Below are 24,999 nucleotides of genomic sequence, written 5' to 3'. Positions count from 1 at the left end.
AGCCCTGATTCCTCTTGGTAAAAGTAGCTTATAAAGCTTAAAATACTTACATCCTTTTACCCAGTTTCTGAGAATATTAGTAAAATCCTTTTATGACACAGAAAGAAAAACCAAGCCACAAAGGGCTCATGTAAGTATTAGGATCAAGCAAACACACAAACCTATCAAGTATCCTTTGAACAATCAAAACAGTATCTTAAAGCAATAACAGGTTTGAATTGCATATCCAAATAGAGTGCCCTTAACTGAAGAAACCAATAAGTCAAAAACCAAGGATAGATACAAGACAGATCAGATACATGTTAAATAATTTCAAGCTCTGGGGGACATGATACTAGATCTTGTATAAGCATACCAACTATTTATGCTTAAAATTTTAATTCATTATTTTAATTTTTTTTAATGTTTTTATTTATTTTTTGAGGGGGGGGAAGGGCAGAGAGAGGGGGCAGGGAGAGAAGATTCGAAGCCGGCTCTGTGCTGACAGCAGAGAGCCCAGTGTGGGGCTTGAACTCACAAACCGTGAGATCATGACCTGAGCCGAAGTCAGATTCTTAACTTATGAGCCACCCAGGCACCCTAACCATTCATTATTTTAAAATATCATCTGGGGGAGTCTGGGTGGCTCAGTTGGTTAAATACCCAACTCTTGGTTTCAACTCAGGTCATTATCTCAGTTTGTGGGTCTGAGCCCCACATCGGGCTATGCACTACTGGTGCAGGGACTGTTTGGGGTTCTCTATCTCTCTCCCTCTCTGTCCCTCCCCCGTGCACACCCTCTATCAAAATAAACCTTAAAAAAATAAAAATAAAATATCTGTTTTCAATCCAATTTTATCCAAGAGTATTTAATTTCCTGATTATCACTATTCTCTCCAAAGTAAGTTCCAATTACAAAGTTATTACCTCCAGTAAGTTCTGAAGTTCTTCTTTCCTTATATTTAAGCAAGATACCCACTGTTCAGAAAAAGAAAGTGTGCTTTTGTTCAGAGCCTCACATCTCTGTTCAGTCTCTTGAGATACTAGTTCCAGGCTGCTATTAAGTTTATCACAGTGTTTCACAGACTCTTCAACCAGTTTTGTACCTTCTTGGTTAAAATGTCTGAGTTCCTGTGATAAGCCATCACAATCAGCACAAAATTGTGTATTATATGAGGTTGTTTTGCTGATTATATCCTTAGATTTCCTATAGAAAAAGAGAATAACATTGTTAAAAATGGAAAATTAAGACTCAAAAGATATATAACTTACCCAAGATCACACAGTTCAAAAATGGCATATCTGAACCCAGGCAGTCTGGCTCCAGAGCCCATGTTCTTAATTAATTTTCTATATTGAAAATGGATGCTTTAGGTGGTGTCTTTTCATAGCAGATTGATGTATCTGCCATTAAGTGACCTTTGGAAATGTCTCTTTTCTCATAAAACCCTTCCCAGCTCTCCTCCAGATATAATGCTTTACTTTGTACCTCTTAGAGTGATGACTATACTAAAAATAAAATCTATCTATGTGTTTCATTCCTCCTAATAGATTATGTTATCTAAGGGCATCACCTACAGACTCTAGTCTAATCCCTAAAGTGTCCACAATCAGTCTAGCACTCTGTTCTTAAGCAGTTTTGCCTTGCCTATGACATTAAATACATCATAAAAATTATAAATGTTACCAAACAAAGTCAACGATAAGGCTTTTAATAATTAAGAAGATTATATGGGATGTGACAAACTATACACCTGGCACACACAAGTACACTGCAATATAACCTTGGTGTAAAACTAAAGTCCTCTTACAGGACTACAGAGATAAACTTTGGTGAATGAAAGTTACCCTCTATTACCACTAGGTGGTACACCATGTGAGGAAACCAAATGAGGGAGTAACTATTTTGTTTTTTTTTTTTATTTTTATTTATTTTTTTATTTTTTAATATATGAAATTTACTGTCAAATTGGTTTCCATACAACACCCAGTGCTCATCCCAAAAGGTGCCCTCCTCAATACCCATCACCCACCCTGCCCTCCCTCCCACCCCCCATCAACCCTCAGTTTGTTCTCAGTTTTTAACAGTCTCTTATGCTTTGGCTCTCAGGGAGTAACTATTTTGAAAACCAAAGTTCAACTATAGGTTAAATGGAAATGATTGAAAAAGGAAACGAAATTCAAGTAAGAGGCTGGAGACCATCAACACAAATCTAGTCCTTCAAGCAATCACAACCTGGTAGGAAGATGAAATTTATTCATAAGTGACCATAATCCATGATAAATACCAAAGGCACTGAGTGGGTCTCAAACTTCAGGATACATAAACCTCACCTAGATTCCTGGGCCCTACTCCTGGCTGATTCTTTTACATGGTTCCTGGACCACACTTTAAAAAACATTTTGAATAAATATCAGGAAGACAGGAAAAATGGCTTGCATAGGCCTTAAAGAGTATATCATAGTTTCCTTCCCATTTCAATCCTACTCTAGTATTCCCTTCAGAGCTATGGAAGAAGCCAGAAGTCCTGAAGTTTAGAGACTAGGAATTAAAAGTAGGGAAACTTTCTAGATCTAGAATCTAGAAAGAAGAATTCAGAATGGGACATGATATAAGGAATAGGATCATCAACAGAACTGGAAGACACATGACAGGAGTTAGGTAGTAAAACAGGTGATAGCTAGAATTCTAGAGCAGCACTGTTCAACAGAATATAATGTGAGCCACGTAAGTTAACATAATGTAGCCACATTAAAAAAGAAAATAGGGAACTGGGGAACGCCTAGGTGGCTCAGTTGGTTAAGCACCAACTCCTGATCTCAGCTGGGGTCTTGATCTCAGGGTGGTGAGTTCAAGCCCTGCACTGGGCTCCATGCTGGGTGTATAGCCTACTAAAAAAAAAAAAAAAAAGATAAAGCAATCAGCATAACAGTGTACTGGGTGTATATAGCATATACAGAAGCAAAATATATGAAAACAATGAATATGAGATGAGGAGAAATTGGGAATGTATCCTATAAGGTCCTTTGATTACACCTGAAACAGTAAATTACATGAAGATGGATTAACATTACTTAAAAATGTGTATCATTAATCTTAGAAAAACTAATTAAAAAGGTAATTTTAAAAGTGTAAATGATAAGTCAATGGAAGAGATACAATGAAAATGTAAAAATCCTCAACTTAAATTTGGAAAGGAATAAAAGGAAACAAAGCACAAATGACGCAACAAAAAGAAACCAGCAATATGGTAGATTTTAATTCAACTATATCAATACTTCAAATGCGAATGGCCTAAACACACCAGTTAAAGGTGATACATTGTTAAATGTGATGAAAAAGCAATACCCAATTATGCGTTATCTCCAAGAAATCCACTTTAAATCTAAAGACTTAGCCCAAAAGTAAAGGGATTAGAGATACATTATATGCAAATAGTAATAAAAGGAAAGCTAAGTACTAATATGTTCCAGACAAAGTAGACTTCAGAACAAGGAAGATGACCAGGGATAAAAGGGGATATTATATAATGATAAAGTGGTCAATTCTCCAAGACATATCAACCTTAAATGTGTATGCAACTAACAACAGAACATCACATATGTGCAGCAAAAACTGATAAAACTGATGAGAAATAAACAAATCTAAAATTGTAGTCAGAGATTTCAACACCCTCTCTTAGTAATTGATAGAATAGGCAGAAACTCAGTAAGGATACGGATGACTCAAAAAATACTATCAATCAACTTGACCTAACTGACCTGTATAGAACACTTCATCCATCAAAAGCAGAACAAATTTTTCTCATATGGGTAGCACCAAATGAAGCATATCAGAGTAACACTGCAAGAACATCAAAAATAAAATTGTCATTGGAACCAGAGCTCACAAAAATGGGCCAGGACCTTCACACTAAACCTAAACAGAGTAAATGCCTGCTAAAAAAGATGGCTTAAATAGGATTCTGAATCTCCTAACATAAACCAAAAATGTTCAAGATACAATCAAAACCATTCTGGAAAATCACAACTTGAATGAGAAAAGACAACAGGTGCCAACACTGAGATATGAGATAATTCAGATGTTGGAATAATCTGTTAAGGATTTTACAGCAGCCTTACAAAAATGTTTCAATGAGCAACTAAAACTCTTTTGGAGAAAAAAAAAGAATTAAAATCTAGGCAAAGAAAAGAAGAGATTAAAAAAGAAGCAAATGAAAATTTTAAAACTGAAAACTCTAATAACTGAAATGAAACACCTCACTGAATGGGTTCAACAATAGGTTAAAGATGACAGAGGAGGGGCACCTGGGTGGCTCAGTCGGTTGGGCCTCCGACTTCAGCTCAGGTCACGATCTCGCAGTCCGTGGGTTCGAGCCCCGCGTCGGGCTCTGGGCTGATGGCTCGGGGCCTGGGGCCTGCTTCCGATTCTGTGTCTCCCTCTCTCTCTAACCCCTCCCCCGTTCATGCTCTGTGTCTCTCTGTCTCAAAAATAAATAAATGTTAAAAAAAAAAATTAAAAAAAAAAAAGATGACAGAGGAACATGAAGACAGTTCATAAAATTTACTCAATCTGAACAACAAAGAAAATATCTATAGCCTCAGAGACCTATGAGACCATAATAAAAGATCTAACATGTGTGTCACCAAACTCCTAGAAGCAGAGGAGAAAGAATATGGAGCTGAAAATGTTCAAATTTCCACAATTGGTGAAAGACATAAGGGTATACAGATTTAAGAAGCTGAGAAAATCCAGACAGGATAAACTCAAAGAAATATATAATCAAACTTCCAAAGACTAAAGATAAGGAAAACTATCTTGAAAACAGCTACGAGGAAATCACAACTGTGTTGTTCTTGACAACTACAACTAGTCCTGAAGGCCAATCCCAACTGAGGGACACCGTACTAAACAAATATTCTACCCTGTTGAAAAAAGGTTATAGACAAAGACTAAGGAACTACTCAGACTAAAGGAAATATGACAATCAAATGCAATGTGTGATCCTAGATTAAATCCTGGAGCAGAAGGAAAATCTTTTTCTTTTCCTACAAAGAACATCAGTGAGACAATTGGCAGAATTTGAATTAGGTCTGTATATTAGGTAATAGGAATTACTGATACTAATTTTCTGCTTTAGAAAATTGTGTTACGGTTATATAAGAGAATGTCCTTATTTTTAGGAATACAGACTGAAGTATTTAGGGGACAGTGAGCATCATGGCTGCAAACTATGCATAGCTAGTTCAGAAAAGATCTCTCTATATACAATATCAGAGGGAGGTGGGGAAGAGAGAGAGGGAATGAGAATGAGAAAGCAAACAATAAAATGTTAGAAATGAGAAACTGGGTTGATAAGATCTGTACTGTTTGAAGCCTTCTATTCTGAAATAATTTTAGGCAGAGAAGAGATAAAGAGAATTAAAAACTGCTTACTGTTTTGTATTTTCTTGGACACTACTAAGTGGTTTCTGGATGTTTTCACACTTTTCCTCCAAGGCACAGAATCTCTCTGCCCAAAGACTGATTAGCTTGTCAAGTTCCTGTAAGAAAGGTGTGGGAGAGGAAGAGGTTGAAGTTACGACACCTGAACTTTTCTTCCATACTACATGGAAGTATTTTTCCCATAGGTGAGAATTATACAAATTCCTGACAAGAGATCTTTAATTCCATCTCTCACCCATAGAGGAAAGCAGCAGAAGTGATATTAAAAGGATACTATTAAAGGGATTTTTCAAAAAGTAAATAATCAGCAAACTTTGCTATTTTAACTATTAATTCGTAGCAAGTTACCTTCAGTGTACCTCAGAACTAAGCAAACACACCAAGATGTCACATTATGTTATGAGAAGCACTTTGACAGATATACAGTACCCAGTTGCTTCTAAACTGATAACACTACTAGAAGGGAAAAGTAATGCTGATCATCTAATGGGTCAAGCAGTCCAAAAATAGTGTTAATTACTGAAGCTGAAATATTTTACAGAATCTGGCCGGATCATATTCATAAAGTGTAATTTTACCTTTTCTCATACCTGGCATCTTTAAAAGCGAGCTCTCTTATAAGGCACACAACATGACAGGGACTGAAATATACAATATGAAGAAGCTACACTAAAGACCCAGAAAGAGCTGAACATGCGCCCAGCAATCTTATTCACTGTTCGGTCCATTAGTTGGCCAACATCTCTAAATAACACATCAGCTGACAGCACATACCCAATACTGATTATGAATGAAGTCTGTCAGTATTTGTATTAGTCTCAAAGTAGAGGAAAATGCAAATATATCAGAATTATCTGCATGTAAATAGGTGTTCAGAGTTTTACATAATTGTTGTTAGTGCTAACCTCAAGTTCTAGAATACCTGAGAAATAGCTCACTTAGTAAACTTAACTTCCTTAAAGCCAGAGAAGTCAAACCATTCATGCTAAAATACTTTTCGGATCATAGGTATTTTGTTTCTGTTTAAACCATTGCATATTAATTTTAAACATTTCAAAACAGCTAATATATAAAAAGCTGATGTACCTTAGAACATAAGCCTAAAAAGTTAGACAAGTTGATGCAGAGATAATGAGAAACTGCTGCAATTTCAAATTGCAAGACTGTGTTCTAGAAACACACAGAAGAGCCACTCAAAAGTGGATGCCTTTCAGGGGCACCTGGGTGGCTCAGTTGGTTAAGCAGCTGACTCTTGATTTTGGCTCAGGTCATGATCAGGTTCATGGGTTTGAGCCTGGTGTTGGGTTCTGCTCTGACAGCGTGGAGCCTGCTTGGGATTCTCTCTCCCACTCTCTCTCCGTCCCTACCCACTCACATTCTGTCAAAATAAATAAACTTAAAAAAGAAAAAAAAAAAGGTAGATGCCTTTCAGGTACTACAATCACCACTACCACTATCAGAGGACCTAAATACTTTACATGCTTTCAAGCCCTCGGTTTCCTCATTAGAAAACTAGGCTAATAACAGAACCTGTATCTGTACTGAATAAACACATAGTGAGTGGCTCAATAAATGTTAACTATTACTTTCACTAATTTCTGACATTAATCCTTTCTCCAAAAAGTTTCATGTTTATCAATCAGGGAAACGAATAATCTTACTTTGAAGTTGCTTTAACTCTTGCCTAAAAATCTTGGATGTGTTTCTTTTCTCCTTTTGGATGACATGGATATGAATTTCCTCTCCCTCACTTTCCAAAGAAAAGGAAACCATTACTACTCACTAAGTCATATCAATAGTTTTATTGACCAAAGAGTTCTGTCTTGTAATAACTGGCCTCATTTAATAAAACTTTCCACACTCATTACTCGGGCCTCAGGAATATCAGGAGTTGTTTTCCATGTATCTCATCTTCAGAGATTATGACTTCCTTGGTTTGGAGGTTTGCTTTTGGTTTAAAACCTCATGAACTGAAGAACAGTTTACATGGAAGAAGGTTAAGTCATGAATTATATTTATAATTAATCAATAAAAAGAACTGTATTTACAATTCAAATGTCTGACATCAATGAGACAGAAATAGCAAGATACAGCACAGCATAACTTATGAAAAAGAATAACCATCCATGTTACCATAGAAAAAAACAATTTATCGGGTTTGCTACAGACACATGTTCACTGCAAATATTATAACCATTTCCTTCTAATTGTACCCCCAAATGTATGTTTCTATAGTTTCATCTTTCATCTTGGTGTGATAAAGGGATTGTCTTATTTGTTCTACTGTGCTTTCGTATAGGGTTCTAAATGTAGCAAATCCTGAAATACTAACTGATCAAGAAAAGTATTCTTAATTATTTTGTATTAACTATTGTTATAAGCAAGAGCGGCTATGGTATTTTCAGATTTCTTAAATTAGTTCTACAGCATTCAGATTACATAACAAGGATTATCAAGTTAAAGATTATAAAACTTCCTTTTTATGCTCCCCAAATCACCTAAATGAGATACCTGTGAATGGATTTTTTTTATTGTCTTCAGGTCTTCAGTTAAGTTTTCACATAGCTTCTGTGATTCAGCCAAGGATGAAATCGTATTTTCTTGTAGTTCATGTAGACTGTTACACAGCATACTGAGAAAGCCATCCATTTCCTTTTTCTGATCTTCTATCTTTGAAGGAAAAAGTTAGTTTCTTTTAGTTAAAATTTTTTTTGTTTTAGTTTGTCTTTTTTGGAACACATACGAAATAGAAAAGGTAGAAAACAGTATGCAGAGAGAAGTCTTTCCTCTCTAGCCCCTGGAACCTCAATGCCACTCTTACCTCCAAGAGATGACTGCTAAACACTTTCAGCGATATTTTATCCGTATTTAGGCAGATGTGTATACATAGGCATGTATACATGAATATGCATGTCTTCTTTACCCACCCATGATAGCATGCTATACATGCTACTATGTAAACAAATATTTATCCTGAAGATCATTCTCTCTTTTTTTTTAGCCATGTGATGTGATCATATCAATGGCAGCGAGCATCCTATCTCTTCTCTCCTCCAGATTCCAACTCACAACCCATGGCTTTTGCATTGTAGACAAGTGTGGCCACAGACACATGGAATTTCTTTCTTAAACAACAATTTGATTTTGAGAAATTAAGAACATAACATTTGCTACCTTACTAGCCACTGTCAATGAAGTCTTGAAAATATGCTTCAGTTGACTGTTGATTTTCAGTATAGACACCACAGTGGGGGATAAAGTTGTTTCCAGTGAACTTAGAAGGTCAGTCTTAAGTACATCCTGGTTTTAAAAATAAACAAGTCTTTTAAAAAAATATTTTCACTTTCATAAACCTGAGTGGTTAATGATAGTATCTTAAATACTTTGTTAACACATGCAGAATAAAATTCTAACTTTCCATTGTCTAATCTTTATAGCCTACAGAGCCTATTTGTTTCTAGAGTTTATATTCACCGTAAGTTACTTATTCCTACCTATAGTAATTAAGAAAATAGTCATGTAGCATACAATAGATTCTTAACAGTCTAACGCAATAGAGGTCCAAAGAATTCAAAAGAGGGGAAAATGACCATCCTTTTCTAAGGATTTCAGCATTGCAAATAAAGAATTTTTTTTTTTTAAAAAAAGCAAATACAGGGCGCCTGGGTGGCTCAGTCGGTTAAGCGGCCGACTTCGGCTCAGGTCATGATCTTGCAGTCCGTGAGTTCGAGCCCCGCGTCGGGCTCAGTGCTGACAGCTCAGAGCCTGGAGCCTGTTTCAGATTCTGTGTCTCCCTCTCTCTGACCCTCCCCCGTTCATGCTCTGTCTCTCTCTGTCTCAAAAATAAATAAACGTTAAAAAAAAATTTTTTTTTTAAATAAAAAAAAATTAAAAAAAGCAAATACATTTTAACAAAATAAATTTCAAATAAGCTTAGGTTACTAGTCAAAAAAGCAGAGACCAAATAGCCTTCAAAGGCAGGCTTTCAGCTGGAGGTATTTAATTAACTTTGAAGACTTGGTGACTTACATGCTATCATATCTGAAGAACTCATTAAAGTTCTTGTTCTTGTCAAGGTATATGGAAAGTTGAGAATATACCATAGACTGAGGATTTTTACAAAAAGGAAAAAAAATCCCCTTTTACAAAAAGGAACCTAAGTTCCCTTCACTTGGGCAGGGTGAGGAGCTATAATAGAAATAATTAGTGAATACTTAAAAAAAAAAAAAAAAGGCTACTGGTATTTTTTTGGAAAGAAAAGCTATCACACTCATTCCAACTCATTCTGCAGGAGCAGCCGTCATCTCTGTTGACTCAAGCAATGCTTACAAAGTCATATATAACGTGGTAGGAAGACATCAATACACAGTCTTAGCATTTAGTTCATGAATCAATTTCCCAAAAGTTAGTACCAACTGAGCATCTATTAACTTTGTCAAATTGGGTGAATGAAGAAATATATCAAATAGTGTCATATAAGCACTGAATCTAGGCAGAGTGTCAGCTAACATTTGTAATTATTTACTTGGAAAATGTTCAACAAATATGGTTAGACTCCATTTAATAAATTAATAATGAAGAGAAAGCTATTATCACTACACTGTAAATTATATAATAAGTCTTAGGTGATTTATTTAGTAGCTTAAACACCTAGGAAATTCACTAATTGGCAGCAATTGGAAATGCAGATTAATTGCATTCTCCATCCCACATCTGAAATAAAAGGAGAATGTCAAGAGTAGATTAATTCTGGTTTCCTTTTGAATATCATATTTTAATTTCGTTTATGTTTCTTTAATCTTTTTAGTACTGGTTAAATTTGGAAGATGTTGATTAAAGCATTTCCTCTGATTTAAAATAATAATAATAAGGTTAGACTCTAAAAGGGAGGCAGAGAGCCTGCACCAAGAAGAAAACCAAGTAAGTGATATGGCCAAGAACTTCATACGTAAATCATACAATTACAAAATAAAGAGTATTATTCAAATCAGCTATGAAAGAGGTAATACTAAGTGTAATTAGATGAGTGGCTTCTATAGAACTACAAAAAAGAATCTTACAGTTAAGGCCCAGAAAGGCTTGATCACACAGATCTGATCCCATAAGTTGTCATATATGTTCCTAGAATTCTAGGGGCTGTTTTTCTTGCACTTTTCTGTATTAGTGTAGTTTTAAATTAACCATCTTCTATCCCCTCTGGTTGGGTCAGTTGTAACATCAGCACGACCACTGCAGAACCCTTGAGGAAAGGATGACTTACCAATTTCTGAGCCAACTAACAACCCATGGGTCCCTTGAATTCATCTGGTGCTAAACCTGCCCTCTCTAGTTACTGGGCATATTAACTCCCGCTCTTAATGTTACAAGATATAAGTGAAAAAAGTCTTAAAGGTTGGTTATATGCATTTGGAAATTAATCTTTCTGGGAGAAAAAAAAAAAAAAACGGTCTTTATATTGTCTTTAAAAATATAAACCTACTCTTAAAGTGCTATGTTTATCACCATTTCTGATAAAGCTTAAAATGAAAGAGCAGTTAGCATTGTTTTTGAAGACTTTGCGAAGTAACCCTTCAAAAATAATTTAAGAGATTTACTAACAATCAATGTTTGAAGTACAGTTTTACTTTCTGCTGCTAATGATTGTTCTTTTAATATCATATTAGAAATCTGAGAAACATGTGTAGACACATTTTCTGGAACAGATGTGAGCGATCCCAGTGCTGTTGTAGTAATTGTGTCTAATGCAGAGACACTGGAAGACAGCAGGTTACCTACACCAAAAAGAAAAAAGATACAAACTTTGACATAAATATATTGATACAGTTAGAACCACTTCAAAGAGGTTTCTAAACTTACATACTTGCTGTGGAAATTTGTAGTAACAAATAAGCTTAAAATAAATGGTTCACTACCTAAGCTAGGAAATCTAATCAAATAGAAATTATATATGTTCTACAGTACTCTGCAAGCACTCGATATGCTTGTCAGTGTAGCAGAGCCATCACTATAGTTCACAGTAAGCCAAGAATTATTCTGATCTCTAGCTATAGGTAATCATAGTACTACAGTAAGTGGAAGAGGTTATAAAAGAGAAACTACAAATCGGTAAGCCAAACTTAGAGTGGTTGGCTTAGAGTGACTAGACTCTAAGTGACTTTTACAAATTTTTACATTTCTGTATCTCATGAATTTTCTATAGTGAAGATAATATTTTCATATAAAATAAACTAATACTTAGGAGTTTTTTCCTAAATGAAGATAGCAACAATGGGTATGGTTAAAACTTACTTTATAAAAAGCAGACAAAAACAACAACTAAGACTTGTTTTAATTCCAAGGCGGGAAAAGCACTGTTCCCTAGTTTGAGCAGCCAGTGTGTGCACTGGAGGGACTACTGACATGGTCACCCCAGTTTCTTATGATAGTAAATGATCAGTTTTGAAACTAGTTTCACGCTAATCACACAAAGACTAGAATAATCAGAAATGCTTGAACTTGGGGTGCCTGGGTGGCTCTGTCAGTTAAGCGTCCTACTTCAGCTCAGGACATGATCTTGCAGTTTCTGAGTTTGAGCCCCGCATCGGGCTCTGTGCTGACAGCACGAAGCCTGGAGCCTGCTTCTAATTCTGTGTCTCCCTCTCTCTCTGTCCCGCCCCCTGCTCACACTCTGTCTCTCTCTCTCTCTCTCCCTCTCTCAAAAGTAAATAAACATTTTTTTAAAACATTTAAAAAAAAATGCTTAAACTTACCAAACAAAGTCTTGTGAACTTCTAGCATGACCTTTTGTTTTGAGCTGCTATCCTTAATTAATTCTTCCATTCTGTTAAACAGACCATTCAGGTTTTTGCCAAAAACATCCTGAGCTTCTGCATTGTGCTGATCAATTGCCTTCTTACGATCCAGTTTTGAATGGAGACCAGATACATCTTTTGTAGTTTCTTCAACTGTGGTAAGCAACTACATACGATTTTTAAAAATAAATGTTGATTAAGATGGGTATCACAAAAGCAGACTACTGAAAATATCTGTGCTACATACAGATTTCTCCTGACAAGAATTAGTAAATTTTGAGGCGTATGGGTGGCTCAGTCAGTTAAGCATCCAACTCTTGATTTCAGCTCAGGTCATGATCCCATGGTTAGTGGGAACGAGACCTGTGTCGGGCTCCACACTGACAGCAAAGAGCCTGCTTGGGATTCTCTCTTTCTCTCTCTCTCTCTTTCTCTCTGCCCTTCCCCAGCTGGTACTCTCTCTCTCTCAAAATAAATAAACTTAAAAAAAAAAAAAGAACTCAGTAAGTTTTAGACATTTGTATCAGAATACATTTTCAATTCACACTAATTTATCCAGTTGCCCAAGAATTTCCCCTCACCTAGCAACCTAGGCAAGGAAAAGGGATTTTGCCAACCTAATACAGTAATTATGCTCCCTCACAATTTTTTTTCTATTATGTGTTACTATTTCCTCTAACGTGCACCTAATAAAAAATTAAATACTTTCAACATCTCCCATCATTAGAAGGTGCCAAATTCTTTATGACTGATTAGTTTCAATCATGACCAAAGGGAAAAGTATCACCTCATTATTCTAAATGTCTTCAAAGTATATTAAAATCATTCTCTATTTGCAAAACTTCAGGAATGTTTTTTTGTTAAGTCAGCAACTCTAGTGAGGAAAATTCAGATGAAATAATAAAACAGTGTTCTTTAAATTGACAGAAATGTCACTTGGAGTGAATAAATAGTGAATAAATAGCATAATTAATGCTTAAGCAAACAAAGTCACTTCTACCCATTCTCTAATTTCTTGAACACAAGTATAAATCAAAACAAAGGACAAACCCTGCTGGCAGCATCATGAAGTTTCTCCTCAGTACTTTCCAAAGCTGATGTAATATACTCTTCTTCAACAAGTTGTAATTTCGTTTCTTGTAAATGTTTTTGAGTGGTTTCAAGTTCCTGTGTCTTATTTTGCAGGTCAGATTTACACTGGTCAAGTTCATTTTTATTATCCATAAACAACTCTGTAACCTAAATAGAACATATTAAACATTTTTTTAAGAATTACACAATGCTTAACTGGTTGGTGAGATACCTGGCTAGTTCATAATATAATGTAAGAAGAACTAAACAAATTATTTCCATGCAAAGTTGTGACAAGTTGTAACAAGCTAACAGGTAGGTTAACACATTTTATAAGATATCTTGTTTCTGCCTGTAAATTCATTAAAAACCATGAGATGAAATAATAGGTCTAGAGTAGTGGTGTTAGTTCTTCAGGTTCCTTCCAGCACTGACAGTGTGAGGGGTGGCACAGAATGGTCAGGTCTGTCCACCTTAGTTATTCAACATCTAGTTTCTTCTAGTATCTGCATCCCTCATCTGATAAACACAGTAATGAAAATGTCTCCGTCTTCACTATTTACCTCTTATAATAAAACCTCACAATTCAGTTAATTTCTTATAATGCTGCATTAACATAAGTGGCAAACAGCTTCTTCATCATTGATGACAGTAAAATGATGATACAACTGACAAAGAGTCAGCAAGAAAAAAAAATATCTTAAAGAATAAAGACAAGGGGGTACCTGGCTGGCTCAGCAGGTAGGGTATGTGACTCTTGATCTCAGGGTCATGAGGTCAAGCCCAACATTGGGCATGTAGCCTACTTTAAAAAAAAAGAAAGAGGGCACCTGGGTAGCTGTTGGTTGGGCATCCAACTCCTGCTTTTGGCTCAGGTCATGAATCTCACAGTCATGGGATCGAGCCCACATCACTTAGTGTGGAGCCTGTTTGGGATTCTCTCTCTCCTTCTCTCTGCCCCTCCACTGCGCACACATCTCCTCTCTCTCTCTCTCTCTCTCTCTCTCTCTCTCTCTCTCTTTCTCTCTCTCTCAAAATAATTAATTAACTAGTTAAAGAAAAAAAAGAAAGAAAAAATGTGGCTTGTCTCAACTGAGATATACAGATGAAGCACACAAAGGATTTCAAAGACAGTACAAATTAAAAGAATGTAAAGGAAAAAAGGGGAGTGGGCATCTGGCTGGCTCTGTCAGTAAAGCATGTGACTCTTGATCTTGGGGTTTCAGGGTTGTTAAGTTCAAGCCCCACATTGGGTGAAGAGATTACTTAAAGACAAAAAACCTTGGCGGGGGGGGGGGGGGTGGTCTCAGTCAGTTAAGCATCTGCCTCTTGATTTTGGCTCAGGTCATGGTCTCATGGTTCATGGGTTTGAGCCCCTCAGCAGGACGAAGTCCACTTGGGATTCTTTGTCTCCCTCTCTCTGCCCCTCCTCCGCTCACGTGCACTCTCTCACTCAAAAATAAATGAACACTAAAAAAGTAAAAATAAAAAATCTTGGGGCACCTGGATAGCTCAGTCAGGTGAACATCTGACTCTTTCCTGACTCTTGATCTTGGCTCAGGTCACGATCCCAGGGTCATGGGATTGAGCCCCCATTGGGCTCTGCGCTGGGCATGGAGCCTGCTTGAGATCCTCTCTTTCTCCCTCTCCCTCTGTCCCTCCCCTACTTGTGCACACATGTACTCTTTCAAAAAAAAATCTTAAAAAAAGAAAGAAAAAAGTAAAAATATCAGGTCCTTCACATTCTGAAATTTTAATATGTGCTTCCCATGTAACATTCAATACCGTTTTAAATGCTTACCCTACTTAGCTCCTCCTCAACGGCACCAATTTTTTCAATCAATTCTACAATCTGTTCTTCTTGAACAGTTAGTTTTCCACTCATGGCTCTAAAATAAAGTTTAATATAAGTTTAGCAAATAATATTTTTTCTTAATCCCTCTAAAATGTATTTTAACACAATTGTGGCAGTTCTACATCATCTCTACCATTTATCATTATGATAACGATGCCTAAGTGTCAATAAGCAATAAATATGAATTACAAAACACAAATGGATTCCTTGTCCTTGTTTCATAAAAGGGCTGTTCTTCTTGTGATCTCCATTTTGAAAATGAGAATCCCTACCTATGAGGGAAAAAAGCATGTGTGTATATAAAATTTGAGATGCTACAAAGCTGACAAAGGACTATAACTCACATAAAGTACAGGTGGGGGCAGGGGGATACAACATAAGTGGCTGCTATCAGGAATATGGCGTATAAATAGGACCCACAGAATCCAAGAAAGGCTTGGGGCTTGAAGGCATCAGGTGTCACCGGAGGAAGGGATGAGATAAGGGGCAAAAACTGGAGAAGTGAATTAAAGTATATGTACAGAACAATTATACCTTTTGCCTCTTGCACACAAACCCCAGTATACACCCCAACACCCACCACCATCACACCACCACATAAATCTTCATGAGATGGAAGGGTTATCCTCTAGAACACAGTTCCCCCGCCTCAGCACTATTGACATTTTGAATCAGATGATTCTGGTTCACTTTAATGGGTCTCTGATTTCTTCAGCATTAGCAAGTTTCAGAAGTGAATGCTATCTTTGTAGCCTCGTTCCTTCATAACTACCAACAATTTTCTATTCCACACTGTGCTTAAGTGACAAAGATACTTTTGTGAATGTGAATTTCCTCACATTATTAGCTAACGATATTGGTGATTAAAGAAAAGGCTAGAACTGATATATAAGAGGAGAGTTAATTCTGACAGTCTTTCCATTAACTATGTTAGTTCTTTATTGGAAATAGCTCTTTAATGTGAATGAGATATTTGAAATGCTTTCCTTATACTGAATGTACATGAGGTAATGCAACATTATTTCATGGATGATATAGTTTTGACATAGTGTTAAAAGATCCATTAAATAAAGCATTATCCTATTTTATTTTATTTTTTTTTTTTTAATTTTTTTTTTCAACGTTTTTTATTTATTTTTTTGGGACAGAGAGAGACACAGCATGAACGGGGGAGGGGCAGAGAGAGAGGGAGACACAGAATCGGAAACAGGCTCCAGGCTCCGAGCCATCAGCCCAGAGCCCGACGCGGGGCTCGAACTCACGGACCGCGAGATCGTGACCTGGCTGAAGTCAGACGCTTAACCGACTGCGCCACCCAGGCGCCCCAGCATTATCCTATTTTAAATGTTGGCTTCAGCTTTCGTAATCCTCCTCTGACTTACAGTGTAGTAATTCCAAAAGCATTTTCAGAAGGAATATTGTTTCAGATTATGCCTCATGTTTATTGAGAGCAAATACTATCTTTTTAATCATGGGACTGACAAACTAAAAGTTTATTTATTATTTATAATTTTATAACTAAAGTTATTTCTTAATCTAAAATACATCAAAGTGATGGTCAACAGAAGGTAAGCAAATTAGACAGTCTATAATGTCCAGTGTTTGACCACTAACAGCAGAAGATCCTACATGAGCAAATCATGACAAAACCACTTATTCACTGGTTGCCTACTAAGCACCCATCTCTAGCATCCACGTTTCCTTTGGGAAAGGACCCTCTCTTGACTGTGCAGCACCCAAGCTGTGTGGAGGGAATGTGACTCCATTCCCAGATCCAAGGACTAAGCGTGACTGGCTCAAGACAATCGGGGAAATTCAACTCCTTTGACAGCTGTTGGTTCAGATATGGATACAACTCAGAACTAATCTAACCAATAAGTGATGTTCCTCCAGTTTTGATGGTTATAGGCCAGGTAGCCTGTCACCCACACAAGACCTGAATGAGAGCAGCAGCCGCTCTGCTGACCATCATCCTTGATGAAGAGCCAGGCTTAGGAGAAAGCCACCACTTAGGACAGGAGTGAGGACAGACAGAAAGGATCCTTGAGCTACTGGATTAAATAACCTTGAAGCTCATTCTACCCCTTGCTGTTTTAAGACAGTTTAAGCTGGGCTTTCTAACCAAAAGCACTGTGATGCCAACTTTAAAATATAAAAAGTGGTTACTGAATAAGAACTAATATGTAAAAAATATAAAGTGGTAGAAATAGAGACACCCATAAAGTAAACAATTGAAAAATAAAATACTATAGTATGTACAATAGAGAAGTATACCTGAAAACCAGATAAACAGGAAAAAAAAGAATAAAAAATAACAAGTTTAAGAACTAAGTGTAAATTTGGAAAAGATTTTTGGAAAAATGTTTTGCCAAGTAGGTATAGGATATGAAAGAACCAAATATGGGGCATCTGGGTGGCTCAGTCAGTTAAGCATCCGACTTCGGCTCAGGTCATGATCTCATGGCTCATGAATACAAGCTCTGCATCAGGGTCTGTGCTGACAGCTCAAAGCATAGAGCCTGCTTTGGATTCTGTGTCTCCCTCTCTCTTTGCTCCTCCATGGCTCATGCACGTACGCTCTCTCTCAACAAATAAACATTAAAAAAATGTTTTTTAATTAAAAATTAAAAATAAAAAAAGAACTACACAAAACTAAGGTAACATAGAAAGAATAAAAGAATACCGTTTAATAGCCTGTGATATCCATACAATGCAAATTTGAGTATTCGTAATGTATGAGCCAATCAAGAAGACATAGTGCATTATGACAACTAAGAATACTATGGAAGAAAATGAGTTTAATTAAATGATTTATATGCTATCACAATGATCACATAATGTAACCATACATGTATTACGTGAAAAAAAAAGTTGTGTAAAAGATTATACCAAGATGCTTTGCATTATCAATTAGCCCTAAATACCTTTTATCATTAATTTTTGAAAAATGCCCTGTGAGAGGCACCTGGGTGGCTCAGTTGGTTAATCGTCCAACTTCTGCTCAAGTCATGATCTTGTGGTTCACAAACTCGAGCCCCACATCAGGCTCTGAGCTGACAGCTCACAGCCTGGAGCCTGCTTCAGATTCTGTGTCTCCCTCTCTCTATCCCCTCCCCTGCTTGTTTCTCTCTCTCTCTCTCTCTCTCTCTCTCTCTCTCTCAAATAAATAAACATTAAAAAAAGCTTTAAAAAAAACAATGCCCTGTGAAAATCACCCTCCTTAACACCTTCAAGGATATAAGCTATCAGGAATTTTCAACTTAAAATTCTTAGCATCCCACTTGCCTTCTGCTCCTTGTTTAACCTGTTGTTGTTATTGTTTCTAAATAAAGTTTCAGTAGATTTCCTTTGAACTATTCCAGGGCTTTAAAAACTGAACAGATTAGTGGTTGCCAGAGGTTAGGGACTACTGGGGAAAAAAGATGGGTACGACTACAAAGAGGCAGCAAGAGGGAGATCTTTATAATGGTGGGATACGCCGTATCTTAATTGTAGAACTACATGAATCCACAAATGAGACAAGATGGCATTGAATTAAACACGTACTTTGCACCAATGTCAATTTCCCAGTTTTGACATTTTACTAAAGTTAAGCAAGAGGTACTGAATGGGGGAAACACAGTGAAAAATATATGGGACCTCTCTGTATTTTTCTTACCACTTCATGTGAATCTATAATTCTTTAAAAATTAAAGTTACATAAAAAATGTTTAAACTTATCTGATAACTACTTGTTAATGTCAATAGAAAAAGAAGCATTTACAGGAGGCACTAGATTTAAAGATTTTAGTTAACGTCCCATAAGTGAATTTTACTTCAAACACATTGTTACCAGAAAATTATTACTCTTGGAAATTAATTTCTATAGCCAAGGCCTTACCTAAAATTTTCTTCAGAAATGTATACCCCATTTTTCTCACGGGCTGCAGCAAGATCTCGTTTCAGACGCTCTATCTCTTCCGTATATTCCTACACAAGAAGAATGTTGTAGGTGTCAATTTAGCATATAACTCTTTTCTCATTCAGTTTGGGGAGGATATATATATGTGTATTTCATGTTTTATTTATATATATACAAATAAAACATGAAATTAGCCCTTTTATGTTCCTTTTTAAATGTTTATTTATTATTTATTCTTTCTGTATTATTTCTCTCAATTATCTCAATAAAAACTTCAATAAAAAAAAAAAAAAACCACTACTGGATCGCTTGGGTGGCTCAATTAAGTGTCCAGCTCTTGATTTTGGTCATGATCTCACCATTTGGGAATTCGAGCCCCTAGGTGGGGCTCTGCAGTGACAGCACAGAGCCTGCTTGGGATTCTCTTTCTCCGCCCCTTTCCCCCTCAAAAATAAAGAAGTAAACTTAAAAATAATAAACAAATACATATGTACATACTACCAGGAAAAGGAACACCAGCCAAAGTGGGAGGAAATATTTAAAAATCATCTCAAAAAGGGCTTGTATCTAAAAGGTATGAACTACTCTTTACCACTTAATGAGAAGAACACCAACTAAAAATTGGGCAAAGAATATGGATAGACTTTTCATGAAAAAAGATATACAAATGGATAATAAAGTTGTGAGAAGATACTCATTATCATTATTCATTAGGGAAATGCTAATCAAAACCACACTGAGGTACAATTATACAGTTATTAGAATGGCTAACATTAGGAAGATGGACTATAACAAAGTGTCGGAGAGGATGTGGAGAAACTGCAACCCTCATAGATTGGCTGCTGGGGAAATTGAAAGTGGAACAGCCACTTTGGAAAACAGTTTCTTGAAGAGTTAAAAATAAATTTACTGTGCAACACAGAAATTAAACTGCTAGGTATCTACCTAAGAGGACTGAAAACACATCAACACAAAGACTTGTACACTAACGTTCAGAGCAGCATCACTGGAAATAATCCAAATGTCCACTGGCTGGTGAATGGATAAACAAAATGTGTTGTTATCCACTTAATGGAATACTATTCAGCAGTAGAAAGACTCTACTGACACACGCTACAACACAGATAAAGCCCAAATGTTATGGCAAGTGAAAGAAGCCAGATACAAAAGACCAAATATTGTATGATTCCGTTTAGAAAAATGTCCGGAAAGAGCAAATCTATAGACAAAAAGTAGATCAGTGGTTGACTGTTTGCAAAGGGGCAAAGGGGAACTTTATAGTGATAGAAATTTCCTAAAACTAGATTGTAGTGATGTTGCACAACTCTATAAATGTACTAAAAATCACTGAATTGTAGGCTTACAATGGAGGAGTACTATGGAAATTACACCCTAATATCTGGTAATTATATCACATTAATGTATGGTGATTATACCCTAAAGCTATAAATAAATAAATTTCATAAATGTACATAATTGCAAATTTTGCTGACTTGATAGAGGTGGAAAAGTCAGTATATTAGCGTTAGAAAAAACATATTAGGTAGTTCATTAAAATCATTAGATGAAAAGCCTTACCATAGGCAATTTAACAAATCTTTTAACAATCATCTATTTCAAGTCCTTATTTTCACATTTGCCAAATAAGATTACTTACTCCACAAAAATCACAATTACCTTAATAAGAGCTCTTTTGGTGAGTTTCTGGTTAACTTCAGGCTTATTTAGTATGTTCTTTGCTCTATGAGCATATTCCAATGTACTCAGAGTTTCCTGTGAAGAAAAGAAAGTACCAACTACTAAAGATATTATGAGAATAATGTAGTTCTGTTATCTAAAATGTACTATAAAATAACTTACAAGAAATAATTTATGGGTATATCTAATCTAAACATCTATACACTAGAACCACTATACCCAATCTTTACAAAGAAGTTGTTCAAAACACCCTTTTTCCCCTTTTTTCCAATTTTCAGGGTCTTCAACTTTAAAATAATTTGACCTAATAATTTTTTTTAATTTTTTTTTAATGTTTATTTATTTTTGAGAGAGACAGAGTGTAAGCAGGAGAGGGACAGAGAGAGAGGGAGACACAAAATCTGAAGCAGGTTCCAGGCTTTGAGCTGTCAGCACAGAACCCAATGCGGGGCTTGAACTCACAAACTGTGAGATCATGACCTGAGCTGAAGTTGGATGCTTAACTGACAGAGCCACCCAGGCACCCCTGACCTATTCATTTTTTATGTTAGTTTTCACACTCAATGAATTCCATCATCTGATGAATAAACAAAATGTCCTATATCCATACAATGGAATATTACTCATCTACAAAAAGGAATGAAGCATTGATACATGCTACCAACATGGATGAACACTGAAAACATTATGCTAAGTATAAGAAGCCAGTCACAAAAGAAAACTTATTGCAGGATTCCTAAATGGAATGAAATGTCCAGACTAGGCAAATCTATAGATTAAAAAAGTAGGTTAGTACTGAGGTAGGGCTGGGAGTGAGAGCAAATGGGAAGTGATTACTAATGGATTACAAATGGATTTCTTTCTGGGGTAATAAAAATGTTCTAAAATTGGAATGTGGTGATGACTGCAGGGTTCCGCAAACATATTAAAGTCACTGAACTATATACTTTTAATGAGTGAATTGTATGGTATGTGAATTTTATCTCAGTAAAGAGGTTTATTTTTAAATGAAAAGGGAGGGGCACCTGGGTGGCTCAGTCAGTTGAGTGTCTGACTTCCGCTCAGGTCATGATCTCACAGTTTGTGGGTTCAAGCACTGCATCGGGCTCTCTGCCATCATCGCAGAGCCTGCTTCAGATCCTCTGTCTCCTCTCTCTGTGCCCTCTTTCTCAAAAGTAAATCAATATTAAGATAAATAAATAAAAAATAAATAAAATGAAAGGGGAGTTAGAGACCTCTAAAAGCTTTTCTAACTCCATTCAAAGGAAGTGGCCACAATATAAAATAAAAGATTTCACCATCTTTGTTGCTTCTCTTGGTTTTACCACCTATTCCCACACATCCAACCCCATCTTTGCTGCCCTCTTAAGTAGCTTCTACAACACTAGCATTCACTTAACACACTTTTAAGTCCTCAGTTCAATCTCCATATCCCATATAACCCATCTACTGCTAATGACCATAGCAATTTCTTTGAAGACTGTGTGAGAAAAGCCATTAAGTAATTGTTTTCTTTTTTAAGATTAAAAACTCTGCCAGGAGGGGCACCTGGGTGGCTCAGTCAGTTAAGTGTCTGACTTTGGCTTAGGTCATGATCTCGCAGTTCGTGAGTTTGAGCCCTGTATTGGGCTCTGTGCTGACAGTTCAGAGCCTAGAGCCTGCTTCAGATTGTGTGTCTCCCTTTCTCTCTGCCCCTCCCCTCCGTGTGATCTGTCTCTCTATCTCTCAAAAATAAATAAACATAAAAAAAAAAAAATTAAAAAGAAAAGAAACTATGCCAGAAAAGAGGAAGACAGTTTTTTCAGTGGCATCCTCCTCTATGTGCACGTGTGTGATACCCAGATTCTTTTTACTCTCGCATAGAATGAATGAAGCCAATTAATGAACTTTTAAACTATGTGATAGCTAAATAAGAATTACACTTACTACACTTACAGATACCTTTCAAAGGGCTTACCTCAAGATTGAGGGATGCAGGAGAAATCGTTGCAATTATAGATGTTCTTGTACGCCCCCCAAGGGAATCCTGGAGGATTCTAGTTAATTTAGATTCTCGATAAGGAACATGAGGTGTTCTTTCTACAAGAGCAGTAATAACCCTTCCCAAAGTCAACAGGGACTGATTGATATTTCCAGCTTCCCGAGCTCTCTTGTCAACTGCTCCAGAACGGCCAATGTTCTCACTTCCCGCAAGATCAACCTTGAATTTCAAAAATAAAAGTAAGTTGTCAGTTCCACTGGATTTGGACACAAAGACTTTCATTCTTATATATATTAAATAGCCAACAAAATAATTTTTCTATAATTAACAACCCACTACAAAACTAATAACCTGGTGACTACAAATATATTATCTAGAAATATAAAATTTCAAGCTGCTCTATGAGGTAGTCAAAAATGAAACAGTTGAAAAAAACTACCATATGATCCAGCAATGCCATTACTATGTATATTATCCAAAGGAAATGAAATCAGTATCTCAAAGAGATATCTGCACTCCCATGTTCAATGCATTATTCACAATAGTCAAGATAGGAAAATAATCAGCGTCCATTGATGAATGGAGAAGATATGGTGTACATATATATATACACACACACAATGGAATATATTATTCAGTCATGAGAAAGACTGTGCAACATGTGCAACATGTGCAACAACATGGATTAACCTAGAGAACATAATACAAAGTGAAATAAGCCAGGGAAGGACAAAGACTGCATGATCGTATTTATATGTAGAATCCGGGAGAAAAAAAAGAAAGTTCACTGAAACAGAGAGTAGAATGATGGTTACCAGAGCAGGAAAGTGGGGGAGAAGGAGATGCTGGTCAAAGGGTACAAGCCTTAAGTCATAAGATGAATTCAAGTTCTGGGGATATGATGTACACTACGATCACTACAGTTAATAACACTATACTGGGGCACCTGGGTGGCTCAGTCAATTAGGCATCCGACTTTGGCTAACGTCATGATCTCCCAGTTCTTGAGTTCGAGCCCCACATTAGGCTCTGTGCAGACAGCTCAGAGCCTGGAGCCTGCTTTGGATTCTGTGTCTCCCTCTCTCTCTGCCCTCCCCCACTTGCACTCCCTCTCTCTCAAAAATAAATAAACATTAAAATACAATTTAAATATAATAATACTATATTGAAATTTACTAAGAGAGTAGACCTAAGCATTCTCACCACCAAAAAAAAAAAAGTATGTGAGGTGAAGGATATGATAATTAACCTGATTATGGTAATCATTTCACAAAGCATACATATATCAAATCATCACATTGTATACTTAAATATATAATCTTATTTGTCAACTATTCCTCAACAAAGCTGGAGAAAAAAAAAGAAAAGAAAGAAACAGCAGTGGTATTAAGGTAGATGCTTACCAAGTTCAACTTTCCAATTTTAACAAGCTCCTCTCCATCAATTGTAGTTTCTTTCATATGTATTGTAACAGAGAAAACTGAGTGGGAACGACTAGAAAACAAGATCAGGTTGCCCAATCATTATAATGTAAAATATTATTTGCTTTCTATAAAATACTGAAAACAGCAAAGAAAGACCAAAATCCACAAGATAGAGAAAGATAGTATCAGACAGGAGATATTAATAAGGTTTTGGAAGATGGAGGGGAGATAAAACAATGCTTAGGTTTTTGCCTTCTTGTACCTGCTGTCTGCAGAGGAGACGCCAATAAGAGACTACCTGTAAACACCCTAATAGACTCGGGAACTAGAATCCTCAGACCTCTAAAAGCTGGATATGGAGTAGGATTGAGATATTTGCCTGGGACGTCAGAGGAAAAGGCTTGCAATTAATCTTCCTATTTATAAGAACCTCTTGAAATATGTCATTACCATAAATTCAAACACCACCACACAAGCCATAGATTACTTGCTTTAAATTACTTGCCTGTTGTAAAAATACATTGTTCTGCTTTGAGACTGCCATCAGAAATAGTTAACACCCTCTCTTGAGAAGCAGAAATGGTAAATAGCAGTGATTACCAAAACACTACAAGATAATCATCAGTAGACCATAAACTGTTCCAATGTCTATCTTATGCTGTGTACTCACATTCAGCTTATATCTGAAGGATACAAAAGTTATATAGACAACCTAGACATCTTTCCTTCTTGTATCAATGCCACTTGGTGAACATCATTATGTTTGTTTATGTCACTCATGGGTGGTAGGGAATATGGTAATTTTCAATTTTCTTATTTGTACTTTGCATGCTACTTGGAAAATTTTTAAGTA

General features: G+C 36.4%; 1 protein-coding gene and 1 long non-coding RNA gene across 3 annotated transcripts in view; one reads left to right on the top strand and one right to left on the bottom strand.

Annotated features, from left to right (window-relative positions):
* LOC125933388 (uncharacterized) overlaps positions 1-12,715 on the top strand; it is a 29,693-nt gene extending 16,978 nt beyond the window's left edge. Inside the window, exon 3 of the long non-coding RNA XR_007460941.1 lies at positions 12,257-12,715. This is a non-coding gene — a long non-coding RNA (uncharacterized LOC125933388). The remainder of the gene's footprint in view (positions 1-12,256) is intronic.
* KIF11 (kinesin family member 11) overlaps positions 1-24,999 on the bottom strand; it is a 45,334-nt gene that overhangs the window by 8,486 nt on the left and 11,849 nt on the right. For both annotated transcript variants that reach the window (XM_049646380.1, XM_049646382.1), the window contains 12 exons: positions 24,126-24,216; positions 22,699-22,941; positions 20,721-20,816; positions 19,023-19,111; positions 15,089-15,176; positions 13,267-13,455; positions 12,175-12,382; positions 11,024-11,196; positions 8,600-8,725; positions 7,937-8,095; positions 5,417-5,523; positions 907-1,186 (listed from right to left, as the gene is read on the bottom strand). In XM_049646380.1, coding sequence (XP_049502337.1) covers positions 907-1,186; positions 5,417-5,523; positions 7,937-8,095; positions 8,600-8,725; positions 11,024-11,196; positions 12,175-12,382; positions 13,267-13,455; positions 15,089-15,176; positions 19,023-19,111; positions 20,721-20,816; positions 22,699-22,941; positions 24,126-24,216 — 1,849 coding nt within the window. The remainder of the gene's footprint in view (positions 1-906; positions 1,187-5,416; positions 5,524-7,936; positions 8,096-8,599; positions 8,726-11,023; positions 11,197-12,174; positions 12,383-13,266; positions 13,456-15,088; positions 15,177-19,022; positions 19,112-20,720; positions 20,817-22,698; positions 22,942-24,125; positions 24,217-24,999) is intronic.

The sequence above is a fragment of the Panthera uncia genome, chromosome D2 (genome assembly GCF_023721935.1).
Source record: "Panthera uncia isolate 11264 chromosome D2, Puncia_PCG_1.0, whole genome shotgun sequence".
Taxonomy (NCBI): Eukaryota; Metazoa; Chordata; class Mammalia; order Carnivora; family Felidae; genus Panthera; species Panthera uncia.
Note: the sequence above shows the minus strand (reverse complement) of the source record. Positions and strands in the feature narration are given on the sequence as shown.